This window comes from Astyanax mexicanus, chromosome 22 (genome assembly GCF_023375975.1).
Source record: "Astyanax mexicanus isolate ESR-SI-001 chromosome 22, AstMex3_surface, whole genome shotgun sequence".
Classification (NCBI taxonomy): Eukaryota; Metazoa; Chordata; class Actinopteri; order Characiformes; family Acestrorhamphidae; genus Astyanax; species Astyanax mexicanus.
Genome location: NC_064429.1, coordinates 30,781,063 through 30,802,957, shown reverse-complemented (window position 1 = coordinate 30,802,957; position 21,895 = coordinate 30,781,063). Strand labels below are relative to the sequence as shown.

The window sequence follows — 21,895 nt, the reverse complement described above, 5'->3', positions numbered from 1 at the left end:
GCTGCTGCACAGCCCAGTGCTGTGGACTTTATACCCGTAAAGCAGATGCCTGGCACAGGGCATGGAGATCTAATGGCAGTGCTTTTATCTAGACGCTCTGGATGTACTGTGAGTTTGAAATCCAGTTTGAGGAGCTGCTTTACAGCTTTACGAGTTTAGAATGGATGTAATATTGATTTTTTTAATGGTGTTTCTGATGTAGCATTTGTCAGAGTGGATTTGGGTAATTTACTGTGAGTTTCACATGCTCATGCTCAGTGCCAGTGAGCTTTCCCAATAGTTATCTTACATCTCGCTTTATTCGAGATAAGATTAAGCTCTATATAAATCAGGTCATCCGTGTCACAGACAGACAGATCAGAGGTAAACTGTGCTAAGTTTGCATTGCAGATATCAGATATCATTGTTTGGTGTCAGTGATTATTACGTTGAGTTAAGATAAACAGTGGTGATTATTGTGGCGTATACCTATATATATATTGACATTTCCTGTATTCTTGCAGTTTCTGAGGCTGGTAACTCTGATGAACTTATCCTGTGCAACAGAGGAGACTCTTGTTCCTCCTAAACTGTGGCGTCTGTCATGTTCTGATCCTGTTCTGTGTCTTTTTTTTTAGCCTGTCTTTTTTATTTCGGCCCTCCTGTCTGTTTTGTTTTCCCATGCGTTCCTGCATGTGTTCTGTGTTTTCCCTGTGACTCTTTCTGAGTGTTCTCACCTATGTTTCCCACCCTCACATGACTCTAATCTGTAGCTCCGTCCCCCTTGTTACCTGTGTTACCTCGTTACTCCAGTGATTCCGCATTTACTTTGTCTGTCTTTGTTGATTATATGTTCTTTCACGTCTCGTTTATTTTCTCGCGCTACTCTCCTGTTTAATTCCCTAGTTTATTTTAGTTTTGTTCCTTGTTTTTAAGTTTAGTTTTAGTTTCCTTGGTTGTTTTGTTAGCCTCCCTGTTTGTTTATGTTTCCCGGTGTTTTTTCTTAGTTTATTCGGTTATTTCTTTGTTTTCGCTCTTTGTTTAATAAATAATTTACCTTATTACCTGCATTTGCGTCTGCCTCGCGTCCTCCCTGCTGCTAATTTTAAAAGCAGCCCTGATGAGTGCCAGTTTCATCATAGCATTTTTAATGGTCTTCGCGACTGCACTTGAGGACACTGTCGAAGTTCTCGAAATGTTTCAGGTTGACTGACCTTCATTTCTTTTTCTTTACTTAATTGTGTAGTTTTGCCATAATGTGGATTCGAACATTACTGGGTTATTCTAAATAGGACTTTATTATTAAGCTATAATGCTGAATTTTTTTAAATTATGAAAAACCATTGAATTTAAGTTGTGCAAACTTTTGACTAGTACTGTGTAAAATATATTACGAAACTGTCTTTGAGATGTATTGTGCAGTGTTTCCTCTAGGATTTTTTCAGCAGTGGCGGCAGGCCCACCAAACTCCTATTCTACATATATTGCCAACAGGGAGAGTCGATAAAAAACACTGTACTAAAATAATACAACTGAATAATACAAGCTGTACAGGACTAGGATAGTAACTTGACCTGAGCTAACTTAGACAATACGTTTTTTGCACTCTCCTTACATAAATCTGTTTTCCAGCTGAAGGATTTAAGCTGTGTAGGACTGGGATGGTAAATTATGGTAACGTGACCTAATTTAGCCTTAGCGTTTGTTTATTTACTAAAGGACTGACTGCCCTTCTCTGTGTAAATTTCCCTCACATGTGATCTAATGTGGCTTTCTGTTCTATCGATACGGCTTTAAAATGCAGCTTGGCAGGCTTGCATTGCTCGGGGCCATATGGGCATATCTACTACCTCCCCTCTGCAGAGTTTTGTATTGCGATTTTATGACATTCATTACATTCTGAAGCAGTGGCTGCATTCATTTTGAAGTGGGTGGAAGCAGTTTAGTGGAATCATTCATAGCTTTGGCTTCTCAAAAACATAATTCTTGATCAGTAACAAAGGCACACAACAATGAAAAACATACCCAAAGAAAATATTGGACTTGATAAAGGAAAATGTCTAGTTTATATATGGTTGTATTGCATTGATTATCTACTGTTACATCAGTGCATCTACAGTTGCTACAGTTATACTCTGTATAAGTACACTGTATATTCTAGTTAGGCCTGTCAAAATAGCTATTTTTTATTGGACTATATATATTAACCCAGAAATAATAACAATATTAAATACTATTGTCATTTTAGGACCAACACAGTTTTTTTTTGTCTCCTAACACAAAAGGGAGTCAGCTCCCTTTATACGGAGGTGCCATTATTGATGCATTGGTCATTTGCGAATTGCTAAAATATTGACCAAATTCATTTTTATGTAATTAGGCCTGTCACAATAACTACATTATTGTCTTATCGTACAATAAATGGATATGACCTCAATCATTTTAATAATAATCAGCATATCTCTCGAGTGAAGGCTGAGGCAGGGTCTTTAAGCTGGTTCAACGCATGCCAGCTGGGACAGACCGGGGACGTACGTCATGGTGTGGGGCAGACACACGGTTCCGGATTTTTTTTTAAAGGGTTGATTCCTTTGTTACGATATTATGTTATCGTTTTATTGATGCCAAATTAGTGGTCTAAAAATGCCAACAATATCGCTTATCGCAATTATTTCTGAGACAAAATATCGCTCTCAAAAAAAGATCAATACAGGCCTATACCAGTAATTGGTAATACCTGTTTAATTAAATATTGATAAAGTTTAAAGGTTTTATTGGAACTATTATAGAATCTCATACTGTACAACCATGTTGCTCCATGGTTTACTACTTCTTCAGAAACTGTCTTTTTTCCAGCTGAAAGATGCTAGCTGTACAGGACTAGGATAGTAACATTAGCAGAGCTAACTGAGCTAACTAAGTCCTGACGTTGTCAGTCTGTCTGCCATAACCTCTGATATGCACGTAAAAGAGTCCAACTGCCAGCATACACCTACACTAAACCCTCCAGACTTTGATGATCAAGTGATGCTACGGTTTTCTATCTCACCTAGCTTCTGATTGCCCACACCTGTTACTGTTTGTTTAAATAACTCCCTGTTTCTGTTTCTCGTGGCTGACCCTTGTTTTCTGTTTTTGACTACTCTTTTTGCCTAGCCTTTTTCTTGTTTGGATCTCCCGTGTATGATAAATTTTTCCTGCTCTCTCCCTGATATTTTGTTTACTATTGCTGTCATTTTTGTTCCTGACTTTATCCCTTTATTAATAAACAGTGTGTTTGACATCCATATGTGTCTATTGTGTGTCTGGCCAGCATGACACTTAGCTTAGCCTTAAAATCTGTTTGTTTATCAAAAGACATGTGATCTAATGTTGCTTTCTGTTTTATCGATACGGCTTTAAAATGCAGCATGACAGGCTGGAGCGCCTGTGGGCATATCCACTACCTCCCCTCTGCAGAGTTTTGTATTGCGATTTTATGACCTTCATTACATTCTGAAGCAGCGGCTGCATTCATTTCGAAGTGGCGGGACGGCACTGCAAAAGGAATTTAATGGAAACACTGGAATTATTTATAGCTTTGGCTTAGCAACACTGCAAACAATTGTTGCATGGCATTGATTACTGTTACTTTATGATAATAATAATGCATCTCCAAATATCTCTATGTATCCAGGATTAAAGTAAAATAAATGATACTGGACAGATCTAATCTGTCTTTGGTAGATATATAATGGGAAATGAGAACAGTGTGAATTTCTCTTTTGCTGAAAACAGCAAAAAAGTAGAACACTGATGTGATAATTAGGGATGGTGATATGGAACGATATTTCAGGGTATAATACCGTTAATAATATTCAAAAACCTTGGCGATATTATTGTGTAGGATACGGTATGGCACACTCGTATTAAACAATATATATTGACTTTATATGAATTTAATGCTACTGATGTCATAATAATGCAATAAAACCAATTTAACAGACAATGAACTTTCAATGAAATTTCATGTCTACATATTTTATAACTAGTTGACAAAGTAACGATTGTGGCAGTCCTAACTTTTTAAATACATATTTTATTAAATATTGATATAGTTTATAGTAATTTTGTCTGTGCTTTATGTAACTCCTATTTACATTCTTTTTATACTATGGTAAAATCACATACTGTACATGTTCATGATGCTCCGTGGCTTATTGCTTCGTTATACTCGTCTGTGACACGGTTTGACCCCTTGTACGTGTGCTGAGATTGGTTGGAGGCAGGCTTTAGATCCGTCTCAGCCCAGTGACCGCTACTGTCAGCTGTAAAATATAATCCCTGAGTATTAAACACTTCTTAAACACTACTGTATGACATAGTGTGTGTGAGTGGTTGTGGATCAGACCTGTCACCGGGTCAGTCATGTGTGAATGGGTTACAGAGAGGTGACATTAATCTCAGCTACACACGCAGGGCTAGTGCAAATACTGCTTGAGTATTTGAGTGTTATTTGCATGGAAAGGGGTATCCCATTACTAGGCTTTACTCCAAATTGTTTTCCTCTGTGGTTGGAAAAATGGGTACTGATAGAAGAAGCTCTTTAATATAATTATAAACAATGTCAAAGAGCCAAAATGGGAGGAAAGAGAGGAATCCTGTGCATTGAGTTTGATTGGTACAGTAAAACTGCATTTTGATATATATATATATATATATATATATATATATATATATATAAATTGGTGGCCAATCTTCATTAATTGCACATTGCACCAGTAAGAGCAGAGTGTGAAGGTTCAATTAGCAGGGTAAGAGCACAGTTCTGCTCTAAATATTGCAATGCACACAACATTATGGGAGACATACCAGAGTTCAAAAGAGGACAAATTGTTGGTGCATGTCTTGCTGGAGCATCTGTGACCAAGACAGCAAGTCTTTGTGATGTATCAAGAGCCACGGTATCCAGGGTAATGTCAGCATACCACCAAGAAGGACCAACCACATCCAACAGGACTAACTGTGGACGCTGTAAGAGGAAGCTGTCTGAAAAAGCCCTAAAAACACGACTGATCAAATCACGGCAGAATTCAATTTGTTTATATGGATGGATGGATGGATGGATGAATGGAAATTGAACAATGGCATAATGAAACAGTTTGTGTTATCATATCTAATGCATGGATTCTGGGCTAATATAATAGATTGTTAGTTAGGTTCTCCAGCGTGCAGCAGTATTAGCATTAGCTGCTAACCGCAGCACTAGCTCTTTCGCCATTCACAGGTGAACGGAGGTGTAGTCTGTGTGTTTACAGTGTTAAAACAAGCTAACAAGCTAAAACAAACCACTAGCTGATAGTGCCCTAGCTTACGGAAACACTCAGAACACCTTAATCTACCGCTATCGGGTGGCATTTATTAGCGCTAACCACCTACGACTGACTACCTCTGCTAACTGCGACTGGCTAGCCAGAAAATAGACTTTCTTTAATAGTGCGCCTTATAATACCGTCCGAAAAATTCTTTTTCTTTAACCTTAGGTGGTGTTGGGGAACTACAAAACACATGTTTTGTAGCTATACTGTTTATATTTTGGAAAGAAACTAGTCTATATTAAGTAGGCAGAACTAATAACACGTCTTAAATATTGTGCTTTTGTAATGTTTTATGCTCTGATAACCTGACAATTAACTTTAGCATGTTAGCACAAGGCTAACAGCTATAGAAAAGTCAATATATATATATAGCTCTAGGAAAAAAATAAGAGACCATTAAAAAAATTATAAGTTTCTTTGATTTTACCAAATTAAAAACCTCTGGAATATAATCAAGAGGAAGACGCCATCAAACCAAGCTGAACTGCTTGAATTTTTGCACCAAGAGTGGCATAAAGTTATCCAAAAGCAGTGTGTAAGACTGGTGGAGGAGAACATGCCAAAATGCATGAAAGCTGTGATTAAAAAGCAGGATTATTTCACTCTTAAAACTTTATGAATATGAAATTGTTTTTTTTTTTTGCATTATTTGAGGTCTGAAAGCTCTGCATCTTTTATTGTTATTTCAGCCATTTCTCATTTTCTGTAAATAAATGCTCTAAATGACAATATTTTTATTTGGAATTTAGGAGAAATGTTGTCTGTAGTTTATAGAATAAAACAACAATGTTTATTTTACTCAAACATAAACCTATAAATAGCAAAATCAGAGAAACTGATTCAGAAACTGAAGTGACCTATCTTCTTTAAGAAAGCATATACAGTATTTAATGACAACTTACTAATAAAATACTAGTTAAATAAGTTCTATGTAAGAATGCAGTGGTTTATATTATTGCTGCTGTAAGTTGGCTCTCCTGTAAAGGCTTGATTTGAATGATTTTTTCTGCATCAGTATGGTGTGATCAGTGGTTGCTGCAAAATCTTATCAGCAGAACATGAGCACAGAGTTCTTATCAATACAAGGCTGAGTGAACTCTTCACTCCTTCAGTTCTTTTCTAGAACTGATGGTTAATGTGTTACCAAAGCATTCCTGACCAAGTTCATGTATGATCTGCTGTGATCCAGCATTTATACTATATCCATTTATTCATATGTGGACCCATGCTTTAACTCTACATAACTACTGTATATATTGATCGCTTTTCTGTGTGTATGGACAAATCTAGACAGACACGGCTGGTCATAATTCTTAACACCCCTAGTATTAACCTTCTATTATGTATTCCTTGTACACTTATAGATAGAATGACCCATCCATCTTCACCTACTTTCAGTCCTCACTCCAAGTTTTTTTTTTTCTAAATTCTGCCTTGCCATGAGCATGCTGGCCAATGTACAACCTCACCAGATAACACCTCACAACCTATACAGGTGTTGCTGTTCTCAAGCCATCCCCTGCGTAAAGCTGTCCCGTGACTTTTGGCATGTCAGTGCATATAGTCACCACTGGTTTAAAAAATGCAGCAGAACTGGAAAATCTTGCAATACTGTCAATAGAAATTATATATTTTTGAGCCATTTCTATTGGTCTGTTTATCATTACACTTTAACACAAAAACAGAGAGATAGAGGATTCACCCAAACAATTAATTTAAAGCTTTTGTTTTAAGGATTTTTAAAATCTCATCAGAGCTTTTGTATCTTTGTTTGATTAGTTTCAGTATTGACCTATATCTCCTTTTCCCTTTCTGCTCTGCTCACCTTCTCTTTATTACATTCCTCTGTTTCAGCCAGAAATTTCAACGTTCAGAAATCTGAAGCAATGCTACGAAAGGTAAAGCTCCTTTTCTTTATATTTCTTCATATGAAACATGTCAGAATGTGGTCTTGCATTAGAGGGATTACTGCTAGTCCAGTTTGTGTATAAATGCTGCAAGCAGAGTAGCAGTCACTGCTAATTCACTGCTAATGCTACTCACCTCATTTACACCCACCCACTTAAGTCTGGGCAAGAATTTCATGAACAAAACACAAACTGTGTATCGTAAAGAAGGAAGTTTTTCTATGGTTAGTGATGTGGAATATTTGAAAAAGCTGCTCTAAAGGGGTGCTTTTGTACCTGCCTCAGTTTGGTCCATGATGAACCATAATAAACCAAGTGACCAGAAACCAGAAGCTCTTGATCCGGAATCTAATGAACTATGGTCCACATGTTGTTTTGCAGCTTGAAAACACTTTTCTAGATGGTTCAAACGTTCTTACCAATTACTGGAAGTTGAGGCAGGCTATTATCAGCCATTAAACTATAGAAGAAGAAAAAGAACTGTTGTTGTGTTGAAATCTGGCTGCCCATGTTGTGCAGGTACATTATGCAGCTGCATGGATGCAAACACTTAAACTGGTGATTCCTGTATCTACTGTAACTGTAGATTAAGCCTTAGGGCGTTTTCACATCTGTAGTTTGTTTGTATGGTCTGAATCAGTTGATGAGTTTGTTTAATTGGAGCGTTTACTCCCTGTGTTTGGTTTGGTTTGGTTTCACACAGGCACAAACCTAAACACACCAAAATGCGCACCAATAAACCACGCAAGCACATTGTCTCCTCTGATTGGTCAGAGCTGTCTTGCACGGGAGCAAGAAAGTACTCGTAAATATAGCGAGAAGAATCTGTGATGCATCTAGCATGTATATCTGTGCAGTGTAAAGATATGCACAAGAACGTGCAGTGCAGATGTACACGTAGTAAACAGAGTCGTGCAGCTGTGAGTAGTGAACGCAGCACAGTGTAAACAGCGTGGAGCAGCAGAGAAAGCGTTAGTTCATATCTGTGGTAATTAGCATTATCTGACTAATATATCAAATTAAACTGCGGCTTATCAGCAGTTTAGCTCAAATCAAATAAGTATATTTGGTAGCTGGGTCGGATTGAGACCGGATCGCGTTCTTACCACGAGCGAACCGCTCCAGAGTTTGTTTGGGATTGGGCCAAGACTAGACTGAGTGTGATTACTGGTTTCACACCTGCTTAATCAAATCGCACTAAGTGTACAAATAAATCAGAGTCTGTTTTAACTGGACCAAATAGTGCTGGTCTAAAAAATGCCCTTTTGCTGCCAATTCTCACATAAGTTAGAATTTGGCACAACACCCCAAAAGGCAACTTAACAAACTGACAAACATTCTACAAACCAATCAGTGTCACATCTTGGCCTCATCTCGTGTCTCTGTGTGTCTTCCCCACGTGACCTGTGCTCCCCTGTGTCTCCCGTCTCAGTACTTTTCCACCTGTGTCTCATTTGTAGCTCCGCCCCTTCCCCAGGTGTTTCTAATTATAGTGTGTTTCCTGTTTCTTTAAATGGCCATTTCCATTTCCACTCGCTGTTGTGTTTTTACGCGGATCTCCGTGGAAACGCTTGCCTGAAGTGTAATTACGATGCGCGGCAGTGGACAAATAGCTATTTTATTAAACGCAAGGTGACGAAACTCAGAGATGTCAGTCTGGATGAGAAAAAAATTTCTGGAGGACCACAAAAAGAGTTCAGCAAGTAATTTTGTCAGAGGACATCTGAGAAAAAAACACATACATGGCAGTTCCTGACAGGAATAAAAGAGAAAATTACCCAAGGACCCCCTGAGAAACTAATTCCTTCCAGACAGGGCTTTAAACATACTATATTGCTTTTGCTGTGACTGTTTCTGTTTCCAGTATGATTGCTTTTGAACAGCACCTGCTTTAACACCCAATAATTGGTGACCTATTATCACAATGTGACAATGCACAGAATTTAACTGATCTGTTAGGAGTGTTTTCAGTATGTAATCCTGTGATGGGAGATGGCACTGAGGGTGTGGTGTGAACTGAACTGTGGGTAGAGATTCACGCAGCACAATCTGTTCAGTGAGTCAGAGATGAGTCAGTCACAAGTCGGCAGCTCTTATGACCTTGTTCCTGATTTGTTTCTGCTGATTCCAGAGTATCTGTGGATTATATAACCCACTGACCCCATATTCTCACATCCTGTAATGTCAGAGAAGGTGGCAGGATTATCTCACCCCTGCGTGATTCTCACGTATTTCAAAAAGTAGAAATGTTGGTTATCTATACAATACTGTAGTTTTTACTTCTACTTCTTACATTTTCACACAATTATCTGAACTTTCTACTCTTTACATTTACAAAATAACTTTGTTTTCCTATTTTATTTCAGCTCGTTTTCATTCCGGCTTCTAACCATTCAAAATTAAAACCCCTATCCAGATAAATCTCTCCTTTATCCAGATCTCTCCAGTGAATCTGATTGGTGATTGGATGTAGAGAAGTATAAACATATAGCATTCTGACACCCTATTGGTTTATACTGTGATCCATCACACCTGCACACGCACACACACACACTCCAGCAAGAACATAGCAGAAGTATGTAGTCTAGTATGAAGATGATCCATGACAGAAACTCAAGAGAACTCCAGACAAACTCCAGTCAAACTAAACTTCTTTAATATATATTTACATTCTTCTGTATGTAAAATACATTCATTTTCAATGGGCATATATAAGCAGCCTAGTGCATCTCAAAGTATTATATCAAAATTAACATTTTAATAATATAACAATATAGTCATTATAGCTTTTAGAAAAATGTGTTTTGGGGAGGGGCGGTAGTGGACTATAGAACCTTAATGTTTTTGTTCTTAATGGCTTTAATTTTTTCCTCTTACACTACTTTTATTTTTATACTTTAACTAGTTTTAAAACCAGTAATTTTTAAAACACTGTAACCTAAAGAGTACTACCTACAGAGTAATAAATGTGAATGCTTTTAAAACCTATGGTCTCAACAAATGAGCTTTTCTAGTGAATAACTAGAAATATCAGGCATTTCTAACCTTTGTGAAAAAAATAGTTTTTTTACACAAAAAAATAAAAAGTGCTTTATTTAGACTTAAATGTTCATTAATGAAGGAACTTAAAATAAAACAACTGATTTTCTTCCATAAAGAGAAGTAGCTGTTTTTTTATTTGTTGGAGGGGCTCAAATAAAGTGTTAATTGTAAAATCCACAATGGAAACAACAATTTTACTACTTTAAACTGATAAAAATGACACAGGTAAAGCCTGACACTGTTGGCAGCAATGATCTCAAGTCCTAGCATGTCAGCCTAATTGTGAAAAACCACTCCAACCAGTGAAAACACACACACACACACAGAATAGCAGAAAACGCTTCCACCTGTTCGAAGAGACACCCATTACAGTTTAATGGGAAATAGTACACAGCTTGTGTTGTTTTTCCACGGCTCCTGTTGTAAAAAGAGACGTTATTCTAAACATCCTCCATTAAAATTTGAATACAGTCTTTGTGGTGCCGCTAACACACAGGTCCTCTGGTGTTTAGGAGGATTATTCACATTTACATTTACATCCAGCAGATGGTTTACTGTGCACTGCACTGCACAGTAAAAAGCTTCTATTTAAGTGTAAAACAGGGTTTGAAACAGTCTCCTTTTACTTTGCAGCATTTGGAGTTCCGGAAACACATGAAGGCCGACACCATCACTGCTGACTGGAAGCCTCCTGAGGTATGATGCACACACCTAATGGACACCAGGTTTACACAGTTCACACGTTTCATTATCCTCATCATCACAATGTGTTCCTGCCCAGTATTTACATCACAGGTTGAGTACGATCATGTACAGCAACTTAAATCAAACACGTCATGCTAACAGTATTTTCTATGATAATTCTTTTAGGGTCAGATGTTGACAGATCTTATAAGATCCAATAAATTATTTTACTCCAATCTTATTATATTAATATTGTGATATGTTGGATCATTGGTTTCAAATGGAATGAGAGAGAAAGTCCCAATACAGTGCCTTAAAAAATAGATTTGTTTTGTTTATTTGAGAAACTTTTATTTCTAAAAAAATACAAAATTAACCATGTATTGTTTCCTTTTCAATTCATAATTACTTGTATATATACAGCACTGGAAAAAAAAAGAGACCACTTAAAAATGATGAGTTTCTTTGATTTTACCAAATTGAAAACCTCTGGAATATAATCAAGAGGAATATGGATGATCACAAGCCATCAAACCAAACTGAACTGCTTGAAGTTTTGCACCAGGAGTGCAGGCATAAAGTCATCCAAAAGCAGTGTGTAAGACTGGTGGAGGAGAACCTGATGCCAAGATGCATGAAAACTGTGATTAAAAACCAGGGTTATTCCATCAAATATTGATTTCTGAACTCTTTATGAAAACTTTATGAATATGAATTGGTTTTCTTTGCATTATTTGAGGTCTGAAAGCTCTGCATCTTTATTTTATTATTTCAGCCATTTCTGATTCTCTGCAAATAAATGCTCTAAAATGACAATATTTTTACTTGGAATTTGGGAGAAATGTTGTCTGTAGTTTATAGAATAAAACAACAATGCTCATTTTACTCAAACCTAAACCTATAAATAGTAAAATCTAATTTAGAAACTGAAGTGGTCTCTTATTTTTTTCTAGAGCTGTATATTGCATTATCAATGTTGTCCAATCTGTCAAATGTATTAATGTTACATGAGCCTGTTTTTCCTATTATTGCTATACAATTTGTATTCGGCCTACCTTTCAGACCTGATTTGCTGTTGAATAGCTAAACATTAACAGCATTAATAACTAAATCTACCTGTTGCTGTGGTTCTCTGTGCAGGCGATAGATAAATACCTCTCTGGAGGCATGTGTGGATATGACCGAGAGGGCAGCCCTGTGTGGTACGACGTCATCGGTCCTGTGGACCCCAAGGGTCTCCTGCTGTCGGCCTCTAAGCAAGACTTCATCAAGTGCAAAGTTCGAGACTGCGAGATGCTGCAGAAGGAGTGTGAACAGCAGAGCCAGCGGGTACGTTCTGTAGTACAGTTCACTGTATGTCCAACAGTTTGTGGACACTTTTTTTAATGTAGTCAGCTACATTCAGTTGCACCTGTTGCATTGCTGACACAGATGTGCAAATGCAAACACACACACACACAGCTTTCCTAGTCCCTGTGGAGAAGGATTACAATGCCAGTAGAACATGACTCTTAGAATAGATGAGAATGAACCTACTGGATTGGCACCATGACTTTTGAGCTGTTGAGCTTTGAGAGATGGGGCTCCAAAATCTAGTAGAAAGCCTTCAATGGATAATAGAGACTGGAAAATCTATTTTTAATACTTTTGATACTTTTTAATACTTAAATCAATATTTGGTGGAATAACCCTGGTTTTTAATCACAATTTTCATGCATCTTGGCATCATGTTCTCCTCCACCAGTCTTACACACTGCTTTTGGAAAACTTTATGCCTTTACTGCTGGTGCAAAAAAAAAAAAAATCAAGCAGTTCAGTTTGGTTTGATGGATTGTGATCATCCATCTTCCTCTTAATTATATTCCAGGTGTCCCCAGGTGTTTCCACATAATATACATACAGATGGTCCAGGGTTTTTCACAGCTCAAATAGCAACACATAGGGATAGAGCAAATCTATCTAAATAAACTGAGAAGATTTCAGGAGACGGATCTGTTAAAAACTGCTCTACACAGTCGTCTAAGCTTACCTGTCCTACGTGTGGTTCAGTGGGTGGGTCAGCAGGTGGTTAACAGGCTAATATCAGTGATTGCACAAGCAGAACAGGTGCTGACAGCACCTTTATAATAGGAAGATATACTATTATCTACTACAAAAGTTCACCCTGATTCAAAAGAACTTTCTGTGTTTGAGTCTCTGACTTTACTTTATCTACAAGTTGGAGCTGCTATTGGTAGGAGTGTATAATGGAGTGGAGGACAGTGAGTGATTAAACACAGTGTTTAAAAACTCCAGCAGCACTGCTGTATCTGATCCACTGTTCCATCACAACACACACTAACATCACATACACCACCACCATGCTCATCAGCGCTAATCACTGCATTGCTGAGCGTAACCACCCACCACCCAAATTATAATAATAGCTGCTCTGTAGTCCTATGGGGTGCTATAGGGTCCTGATCATTTTTCCTATATATGGATGTTTTTGAATCTGGTAAATTGGTTTGTGTGTGTTTGTGTTCAAACATCCTTTCTCCATATTTATGTAGGGCCCTATATTAGCGATCTATATGCAAGCTGACAACTGCACATAGTGTCAGCGTATCTTTGCTATCTTTTGGATGTAATGTTAAACAGTGAGCTCTGACTTTGGCGGATTTTAACAGTGCAGCGCTTTTGCGCTTCTCAGCAGAGAAAACTGACCTACACCTGTGTTTTCTGCCAGGAAGATATGAGTTTCTCTGATTTTGCTATTTATAGGTATATGTTTGAGTAAAATGAGATATGGCTGAAATAACAAAAAAAAACCTCAATTAGTGCATCTTGGTATGTTCTCCTCCACCAGTCTTGCACTCTGCTTTTGGATAACTTTAGGCCACTCCTGGTGCAAAAAAATTAAGCAGTTCAGCTTGGTTTGAGGGCGTGTGATCATCCATCTTCCTCTTGATTATATTCCAGAGGTTTTCCGTTTGGTAAAATCAAAGAAACCCTTGTTTTTCAGAGCTGTTTATTCCTAAACTCGATTACTATTTAAACGGTATAGGCAAAAGTCTTGAAAATAGACTGTTGACAGGGTGTAAGATTGCAATGAGCATTGTGGCACATCTTCTGCAGGGTGTAAGATTGGGCCCACAGTCTATATTAAGTAAATAAAGCAAGAACTGCCAAATTACATGTTTTTATTTGGTTATATTATATCTTAATATTATTGTTTATATAAAGTGCCCTTCTTTCTCTTTTATATCAGCTGGGGAAGAACGTGGAGTCCATTACAATGATCTACGACTGTGAGGGTTTGGGTCTGAAGCATTTATGGAAGCCTGCTATAGATCTCTATGGAGAGGTAGTGTTGTATTTGTGTGTTTAGCATATCTTTGTGTGTGTGTGTGTGTGTGTGTGTATGCTCTATTGACCTTGCTCTCTGCTTTGCCTCAGTCTTGTGTCTGTTGATTTGTAAAATGTGTAAATATTTACATGTCTTGACCTCTTTCTCGAACAAGGCTTTAAAAAAAAAGCTTTTTTTCGGGATGGGACAGAACTCTTAGCCAATAATCAGCTGACGTTTGTTTCTTTCAGGTTCTCACCATGTTCGAAGACAACTATCCAGAAGGTCTGAAGAGGTTATTGATAATAAAAGGTGTGTTCTAATATCTACAATTTGTTAAATATTAAAACAAAATGTAGAGGTTATACATAAATGATGATTATGTTACTACACAGCTAACGTATATGAACAGTAGGGGTGTGCCATATCGTGTTGTATGCGATAATATCGCCAACATTTTTTAATATTGTGAATGATATTATATGCTAAAATGTCATGCCATATCACCCAACCCTAATTATCACATCAGGTTACTACTACTTTATTTATTTATTTTTATTTATTTATTTATTTTTACTGTTTTTAGCAAAAATTCACACTGTTCTCATTTCCCATTATATATCCACTAGAGACTGGATATATCTGTCGAGTATCATTTATTTTACTTTAATCCTGAATATATGGAGATATTTGGAGTGCATTATTATTAGTATCATGACATTTTGGATCATTTACTTATGTTACAAATCTGATAAAATTCTTATATTTTTTTTAATCTCAGTTAGGGATGTGCTATATCATATCGGTTGCGATAATAAAAAGTAATTTTCATTTTGTTGCAGTAGTGTATTCTTGAAATATATATATATTTTTTAATTAGTGTTTTCTCATATCTCCAAGAGCGAGGTATTTTAGAAATAGAATGAAAGTTGGCCCGCTGTTAAGCAGGTTTTTATAATGTGAGATTCAAAGTTTGAACGCTAGGTGTCAGAAACAGGCCAAAGAGTCTAAAAGCGGAGAGGGTGCGCATTTGTAGCGCAGAAAAACAGGGCAAAGAGTCTAAAAGCGGAGAGGGTGCTCATTTCTAGCACAGAAAAACAGGGCAAAAGAGTCTAAAAGCGGAGAGAGTGCGCATTTCTAGTGAAGAAAAATGGGCCAAGAGTCTAAAACCGGAGAGAGTGCGCATTTCTAGTGAAGAAAAACGGGCCAAAGAGTCTAAAAGCGGAGAGAGTGCGCATTTCTAGCGTAGAAAAACGGGCCAAAGAGTCTAAAAGCGGAGAGAGTGCGCATTTCTAGCGTAGAAAAACGGGCCAAAGAGTCTAAAAGCGGAGAGAGTGCGCATTTCTAGTGCAGAAAAACGGGGCAAAAAAGTCTAAAAGCAGAGAGGGTGCTCATTTCTAGCGCAGAAAAACGGGCCAAAGAGTCTAAAAGCGGAGAGGGTGCTCATTTCTAGCGCAGAAAAACGGGGCAAAAGAGTCTAAAAGCAGATAGAGTGCGCATTTCTAGCGCAGAAAAACGGGCCAAAGATTCTAAAAGCGGAGAGAGTGCGCATTTCTAGTGCAGAAAAACGGGCCAAAGAGTCTAAAACCGGAGAGAGTGCGCATTTCTAGTGAAGAAAAACGGGCCAAAGAGTCTAAAAGTTTCCGTAATTAAGGAGTTTAATATTAAGAGACATCATGAAATTAAACATCAATTTGAAAAATCTTTGTTTACACAACACTGTCAAAGACAAAGATAGTAAGTCAAGTAAAATTGTGTGTAAATGAAATAATCAGGAAAATGTATTATTTAAAGTGGTATATTTCATTATTTGTTTTATTACAGAGTCTAGGGCTAAATCACCCACTCCTAATGAACAGAGTATTCTCAGCATCATTAAGTAATATATTAGAATATATTCTGCTGATAGACTGTAACATGTTGGTGTGATTTCTCACATGCTGCTGCGTTTTCTGTGTTTCTGCAGCACCAAAGTTGTTTCCTGTGGCCTATAATCTGGTGAAGCACTTTCTGAGCGAAGACACCAGACACAAGATTATGATTCTGGGATGTAAGATAAACAAACACTTCCCTCTATATCTAAACTGACCCTGGAGCTCAGATGACTATGGCTAAGAATGAATGTACTTACCAGTACAGCACAACCAGTACATCTGCAGCATTTTAAAAATACTTAAATAAATTTACACTTTATTGCAGAATGTTTTTTTTTATTTACTTATTAAACTTATGAAGTTTAGTCACATGTTCTCCTAACTCAGATTTTTCACTTCTGCATCTCAGGGTGTTTTCTGGAACACGGTTCACACCAAGGTTGGAGTTTAGGTTCAGTTGGTTTCACACTGCACTGCTTAGAACATAAGAACTTTTATTTTAACAAGCATCTTAGCAAGTTATATCCTCCAAATCTACTTAAAAAATTACCTTTCTCATTTTTGCATTGTTGTCAGAATTCTATGAGAATATTTGACTTATATTTTATTTTTCCTTTTTTTAAGTAATTTAATCTACTGAAAGTGTATCATTCCACTGGCATATATATTTGCTTGTTTTAAGAATTTCCTGAATTAAGTTAAGTTATTAATTTCTATAACATCACATTAATAATCTCAAAATGAGAAATATTAGGTAACTATACTACATTTAGGATCATTAAATAATTGGCAATGTGGCCTGTGTCCTTTACTCCATATACTTGACTTGGGTTCACAGCTCTTGAGTGGAGCAACTGTCTAACTATCTGCTTGTCAAGTAGGATAATACATTTGAATGCACTCCATGATCAGGACTCCCCAATAAAATAGGATGGGTTTTAACATGCAGATAGAAGTAGCTAGTACACAAATTGAGGGGGAGGAGCCACAAACTACATTTCATATAATACAATATTTAACCAGTTTTAACTAAAGCACATACAGCTCTGGAAAAAATGAAGAGACCACTTTAGTTTCTGAATCAGTATCTCTGATTTTGCTATTTATAGGTTTATGTTTGAGTAAAATGAACATTGTTGTTTTATTCTATAAACTACAGACAACATTTCTCCCAAATTCCAAATAAAAATATTGTAATTTAGAGCATTTATTTGCAGAAAATGAGAACTGTTCAAAATAATGAAAAAGGTACATTGCTTTCAAACTTTAAATAATGCAAAGAAAACAAGTTTATATTCATAAAGTTTTAAGAGTTCAGTTTTTAATCACAGTTTTCATGCATCTTGGCATGTTCTCCTCCACCAGTCTTACACACTGCTTTTGGATAACTTTATTTCACTTCTGGTGCAGAAATTCAAGCAGGTCAGCTTGGTTTGATGGCTCTTGATTATATTCCAGAAGTTTTCAGTTTGGTAAAAATCACTGAAAAAGTGGTGTCTTATTTTTTTTTCCCAGCTGAATATTAATGTTTCTGGGAAAGTGAGATGCACAACTAGAAAGATGTGAGTTAGTGGAACTTTTGACTAAACTAAGTTAAGTTAACTCAAAGAAATCTGTGTATAACTTTGTAACTTTAAATAGCAGTTGTATTACTTTAATTCAGTATTCAGTACCCACAGTTTAATCACATATTGTCATTTCAATTTTATCCGCTTTATCAATTTATCATTTTTTTTTTCTTAGCAAATTGGCAGGACGTATTACGAAAGTATATCGACCCTGAGGAGCTCCCGGCGGTTTACGGGGGGAAACTGACGGACCCTGATGGTGACCCCCGCTGCAGAACCAGGGTGAGTAAAGAAAGTCTCAAACATCACATCCCGGCCTATGAGACCTCAGCTTGTTAGTGAAATAGTGCTTAGATGTATCAGTGCATGCATAGGCAGCATGCTAAAAGTAACTGACAGTAAGTGCTACATGCATTATCCTGTGCTAAAAAAGCTACTCTTTACTGGTGTTGAATGGTGTTGAAAATCAGCTGAAGTTGCAACAGGTAGCCTACTTCCTTTTGAGTGTCTTCTGTTTCAGTCTGTAACATGTGTTCTTAAATCCAGTCTACAGCTCCTGTGGCATGACAAAATATGAAGCTAAGATTGAACGTTTGAACAACAGTCACTAAGGCCCAATCCCATTTCACCCCTTGGCCCTACCACTAACTCTTACCCCTTGTTTTTGAGTGTAACCATTTCCCTTGCAACATAGTTACAAAAGAAAAGTGTGAAATCCTCCCCCTAAGAATTGGGACAACTCTTCAAGCACCCGATACGTCATCAGGATCGCTAAAGTTCAGTAACCTAGCTGCTGCTGGTTAACTAGTTTACTTTAGGGTGTATTTTATCATATGTCTTCAGAATTTAAAGATTCAAAGATTCAAAGAGTTTATTGTCATGTGCACAGTAAGAAACAAGTTTCCTCGTACAATGAAATTCTTTCTTTGCCCCTCGCCAAGTATGCCGCATAAAGATAAAAATAGAAAAATATACAATAAAGAAAGAAATAAACTAACTAAATATAAATATTAAATTGGTGTTAAATTTACATCCAGGATGGAAATATATACATGAAAGCAGTAATGGGGTATGGATATTATTTACAAGTAAGTACATGTTATCTACAGCAGTGGAATATGATAAAAGTGTAAAAGGTTCAGTAGTGCAATTATAACATTTTGCAGTAAAGTGAGCATGTGCCTCTGTAAAATGTCCTTGACATATAAACGTGTAGAGAGTAAGGTGCATGGTTATTTCTGAGGTAGGTTCAAGAGTCTGGTAGTAGTGGGGAAGAAGGAGTTCTTTAGCCTGGTGGTTTTGCATTTCACACTTCTGTACCTCCGTCCTGAAGGCAGAAGAGTGAACAGTCCATGCTGTGGGTGGGTAGAGTCTTTGAGGATGGAGGCAGCTCTCCTGAGGACTCTCTGGTGGTAGATGCTCTGCAGAGAGGGCAGTGGAGTCCTGATGATCTTCTCCGCAGTCTTTACCACTCTCTGCAAGCGTGTACGGTCCGTCGCAGTAGTGTTGCGATACACTACTGTGTTGAGAGACGTCAATATTGTGGTGCTAGAAGGGACAGATGCAAGTAGCCAGAAAAAAACTAAAGATTTGCTTCCTTTTGTGTATTATTGAGCCAAATGTTGTATCAGATTTCACTGTGATTTTGAAACAGCAATTTAAACTTCAGCTTCAAGTGTTTTGGTCTCTCCCCATTCACAGAGATCTGAGCCTGGTCTGTTTACAAAACCCCAAAACTATGATGTAACAGTATTGTTATATTTATGACCCAAAAATGACATACATCCGGCCATGTGTAAGCCTTTGATGTTACATACAAAAGTTACTTTATAGGCTAGAAGCTAATGCTAGATAACCAGGTAGGTTGTGCTTTGGGGAAAGTTGATGACGCTTGCCTGGGTGCTATAGATAGCCAGGAAAAGTCTAAACTAGGTAAGCTGGTGGAGCTTGATGGGTGCTATTTAATTGGTGGATGGGTAAAGGCTAACCCAGCCAGACCTTTGTAAAGTCTGTTCAGTTAGCTAACCAAAAAAAAGGGCTAGGCTATTGCTGTGGACCCTTGTGGTAAAGTACACCAGTCAATAAAAGCATAGCATGTGTCTTTCTTGTTTCTAAAGCCCTTAATAAAAAATAAAAAAACAGTATATTTTTTATGAAGCTGGCTGGGAACTAGGTTAACAGCTAACCATGCTAACCATACCAGACTCTAGTTAAAATGCTTTAGCTAGATAATTAGGTCATGCTGCTGTGGGCTGTAATACTGCCATTAACCATCATATTTCCACAATATGTTTAACCACAAGTTAGGTCTGTCACGATAATTACATTATCGACTTATCGTACAATAAATATACGTTACCTCAATAATATTGGAAAATTTTAATATTGTTGTCTGTTGCGTTGTTGCTTCAATAACTGCAACTCTGTGAACACAGTGTGCACAGACTGCAGAATTCATTACAAATTTGTTGTCTTTAAAAGTGTATAACTGCTTTGTTACACTATTCTACAATACCGTCATTATGTCAGTGGCATTTAATGGTCTTAAAATATAGTACAATAAAAATTTAGTTTATGGCAATCATTTTTAGGACAATATATTCTTATTGTAACAGGCCTACCACAAGCCCTTAGTAAAATACCCTGAGGTAACAGAGTTAACACAGTGGTAAGTAGGCTTATTATAACCACATGTAAGCATTTTCACCTAAGCTAAAGTCACATTTATATTTATGCCTAAAAAATACATTTAAAAAAACTTAAATACTGAATAAATGCATGATTTTTTTGGCACCCTTAAATAAGAGGATATCAATTAACAGGTTTAAGGACTGCATTTCCTGTCCTAATAGATTTAGTGAAATTGTGTTGTGAGCGTTTGATTTGCCTTTGGTAAAGTAATAAAGTAACACTTCCTTGTTTCACAGACCAAACTGATTCTGCAACACCAACCACTTCCTTAGCTTGAGATTGAGGTTGCATTTAGTGGGCAAGCATTTCTCAGATTGAGCTTTCCTTTTGCAAGACTAGCTTGTATAAACTGTCTCTGAAATGTTTTTCTATTGCATACGATTATTGTTATCTCTAGACAGAAATTCAGATAGAAGATAGAGAGATAGAGCATTACGGTATTGCCTGGAGCAGAGCCCAGTGTGTTGCTTCACTGTGTGTTATAGATGGCGTTGATGCACTGGAGTGATCAGGTGATTTATCAGTTATCTCTCTGCAGTGGTGTTTGTGAACATCTTCTCAGACTGGGCTCCATTTGTATGAGGCTATTTGTTGAACAGTATGAACCATAATCTTTGCAATTCAAATTCAATTGCATAAGATCATTAAGGTACATTCTCTAGACAGAACTATTCATCTAGATCAGGGGTGTCCAATCTACGGCCCGCGGGCCACTTGCGGACCGTTTCCTTTTTTGGAGCGGCCCGCGAGGTATTTTAGAAATAGAATGAAAGTTAGCCCGCTGTTAAGCAGGTTTTTATAATGTGAGATTCAAAGTTTTAATGCTAGGTGTCAGAAACGGGCCAAAGAGTCTAAAAGCGGCGAGAGTGAAGTTGAAGCGCAGAAAAATGGGCCAAAGTGTCTGAAAGCGGAGTAGGTGCCCAGTTTTAGCGCAGAAAAAACGGCCAAAGAGTCTTAAAGTAGAGAGGCTGTGCAGTTGTAGCGCAGAAAAATGGGCCAAAGAGTCTAAAAGTGGAGAGGCTGCGCAGTTGTAGCGCAGAAAAACGGGCCAAAGAGTCTGAAAGCGGAGAGAGTGTGCAGTTTTAGTGCAGAAAAACGGGGCAAAGAGTCTAAAAGAGGAGAGAGTGTGCAGTTTTAGTGCAGAAAAACGGGCCAAAGAGTCTAAAAGTGGAGAGGCTGCGCAGTTGTAGCGCAAAAAACCAGGCCAAAGAGTCTAAAAGCGGAGAGAGTGTGCAGTTTTAGTGCAGAAAAACGGGCCAAAGAGTATAAAAGCGGAGAGAGTGTGCAGTTTTAGTGCAGAAAAACGGGCCAAAGAGTATAAAAGCGGAGAGGGTGAAGTTGTAGCGCAGAAAAACGGGCCAAAGAGTCTAAAGTTGCCGTAAATAGGAGTTTAATATTAAGAGACATCATGAAATGAAACATCAGTTTGAAAAATCTTAGTTTACACAACACTGTCAGAGATAGA

General features: G+C 37.4%; 1 protein-coding gene across 1 annotated transcript in view; it reads left to right on the top strand.

The window, feature by feature from the left end:
* The window catches only part of sec14l8 (SEC14-like lipid binding 8), a 42,993-nt gene that overhangs the window by 7,330 nt on the left and 13,768 nt on the right, over positions 1 to 21,895 (top strand). Inside the window, exons 3-9 of the mRNA XM_022667297.2 lie at positions 7,191 to 7,234; positions 10,919 to 10,981; positions 12,110 to 12,298; positions 14,220 to 14,315; positions 14,549 to 14,609; positions 16,264 to 16,347; positions 17,915 to 18,021. Of these exons, the coding sequence (XP_022523018.2) occupies positions 7,191 to 7,234; positions 10,919 to 10,981; positions 12,110 to 12,298; positions 14,220 to 14,315; positions 14,549 to 14,609; positions 16,264 to 16,347; positions 17,915 to 18,021 (644 nt within the window). The remainder of the gene's footprint in view (positions 1 to 7,190; positions 7,235 to 10,918; positions 10,982 to 12,109; positions 12,299 to 14,219; positions 14,316 to 14,548; positions 14,610 to 16,263; positions 16,348 to 17,914; positions 18,022 to 21,895) is intronic.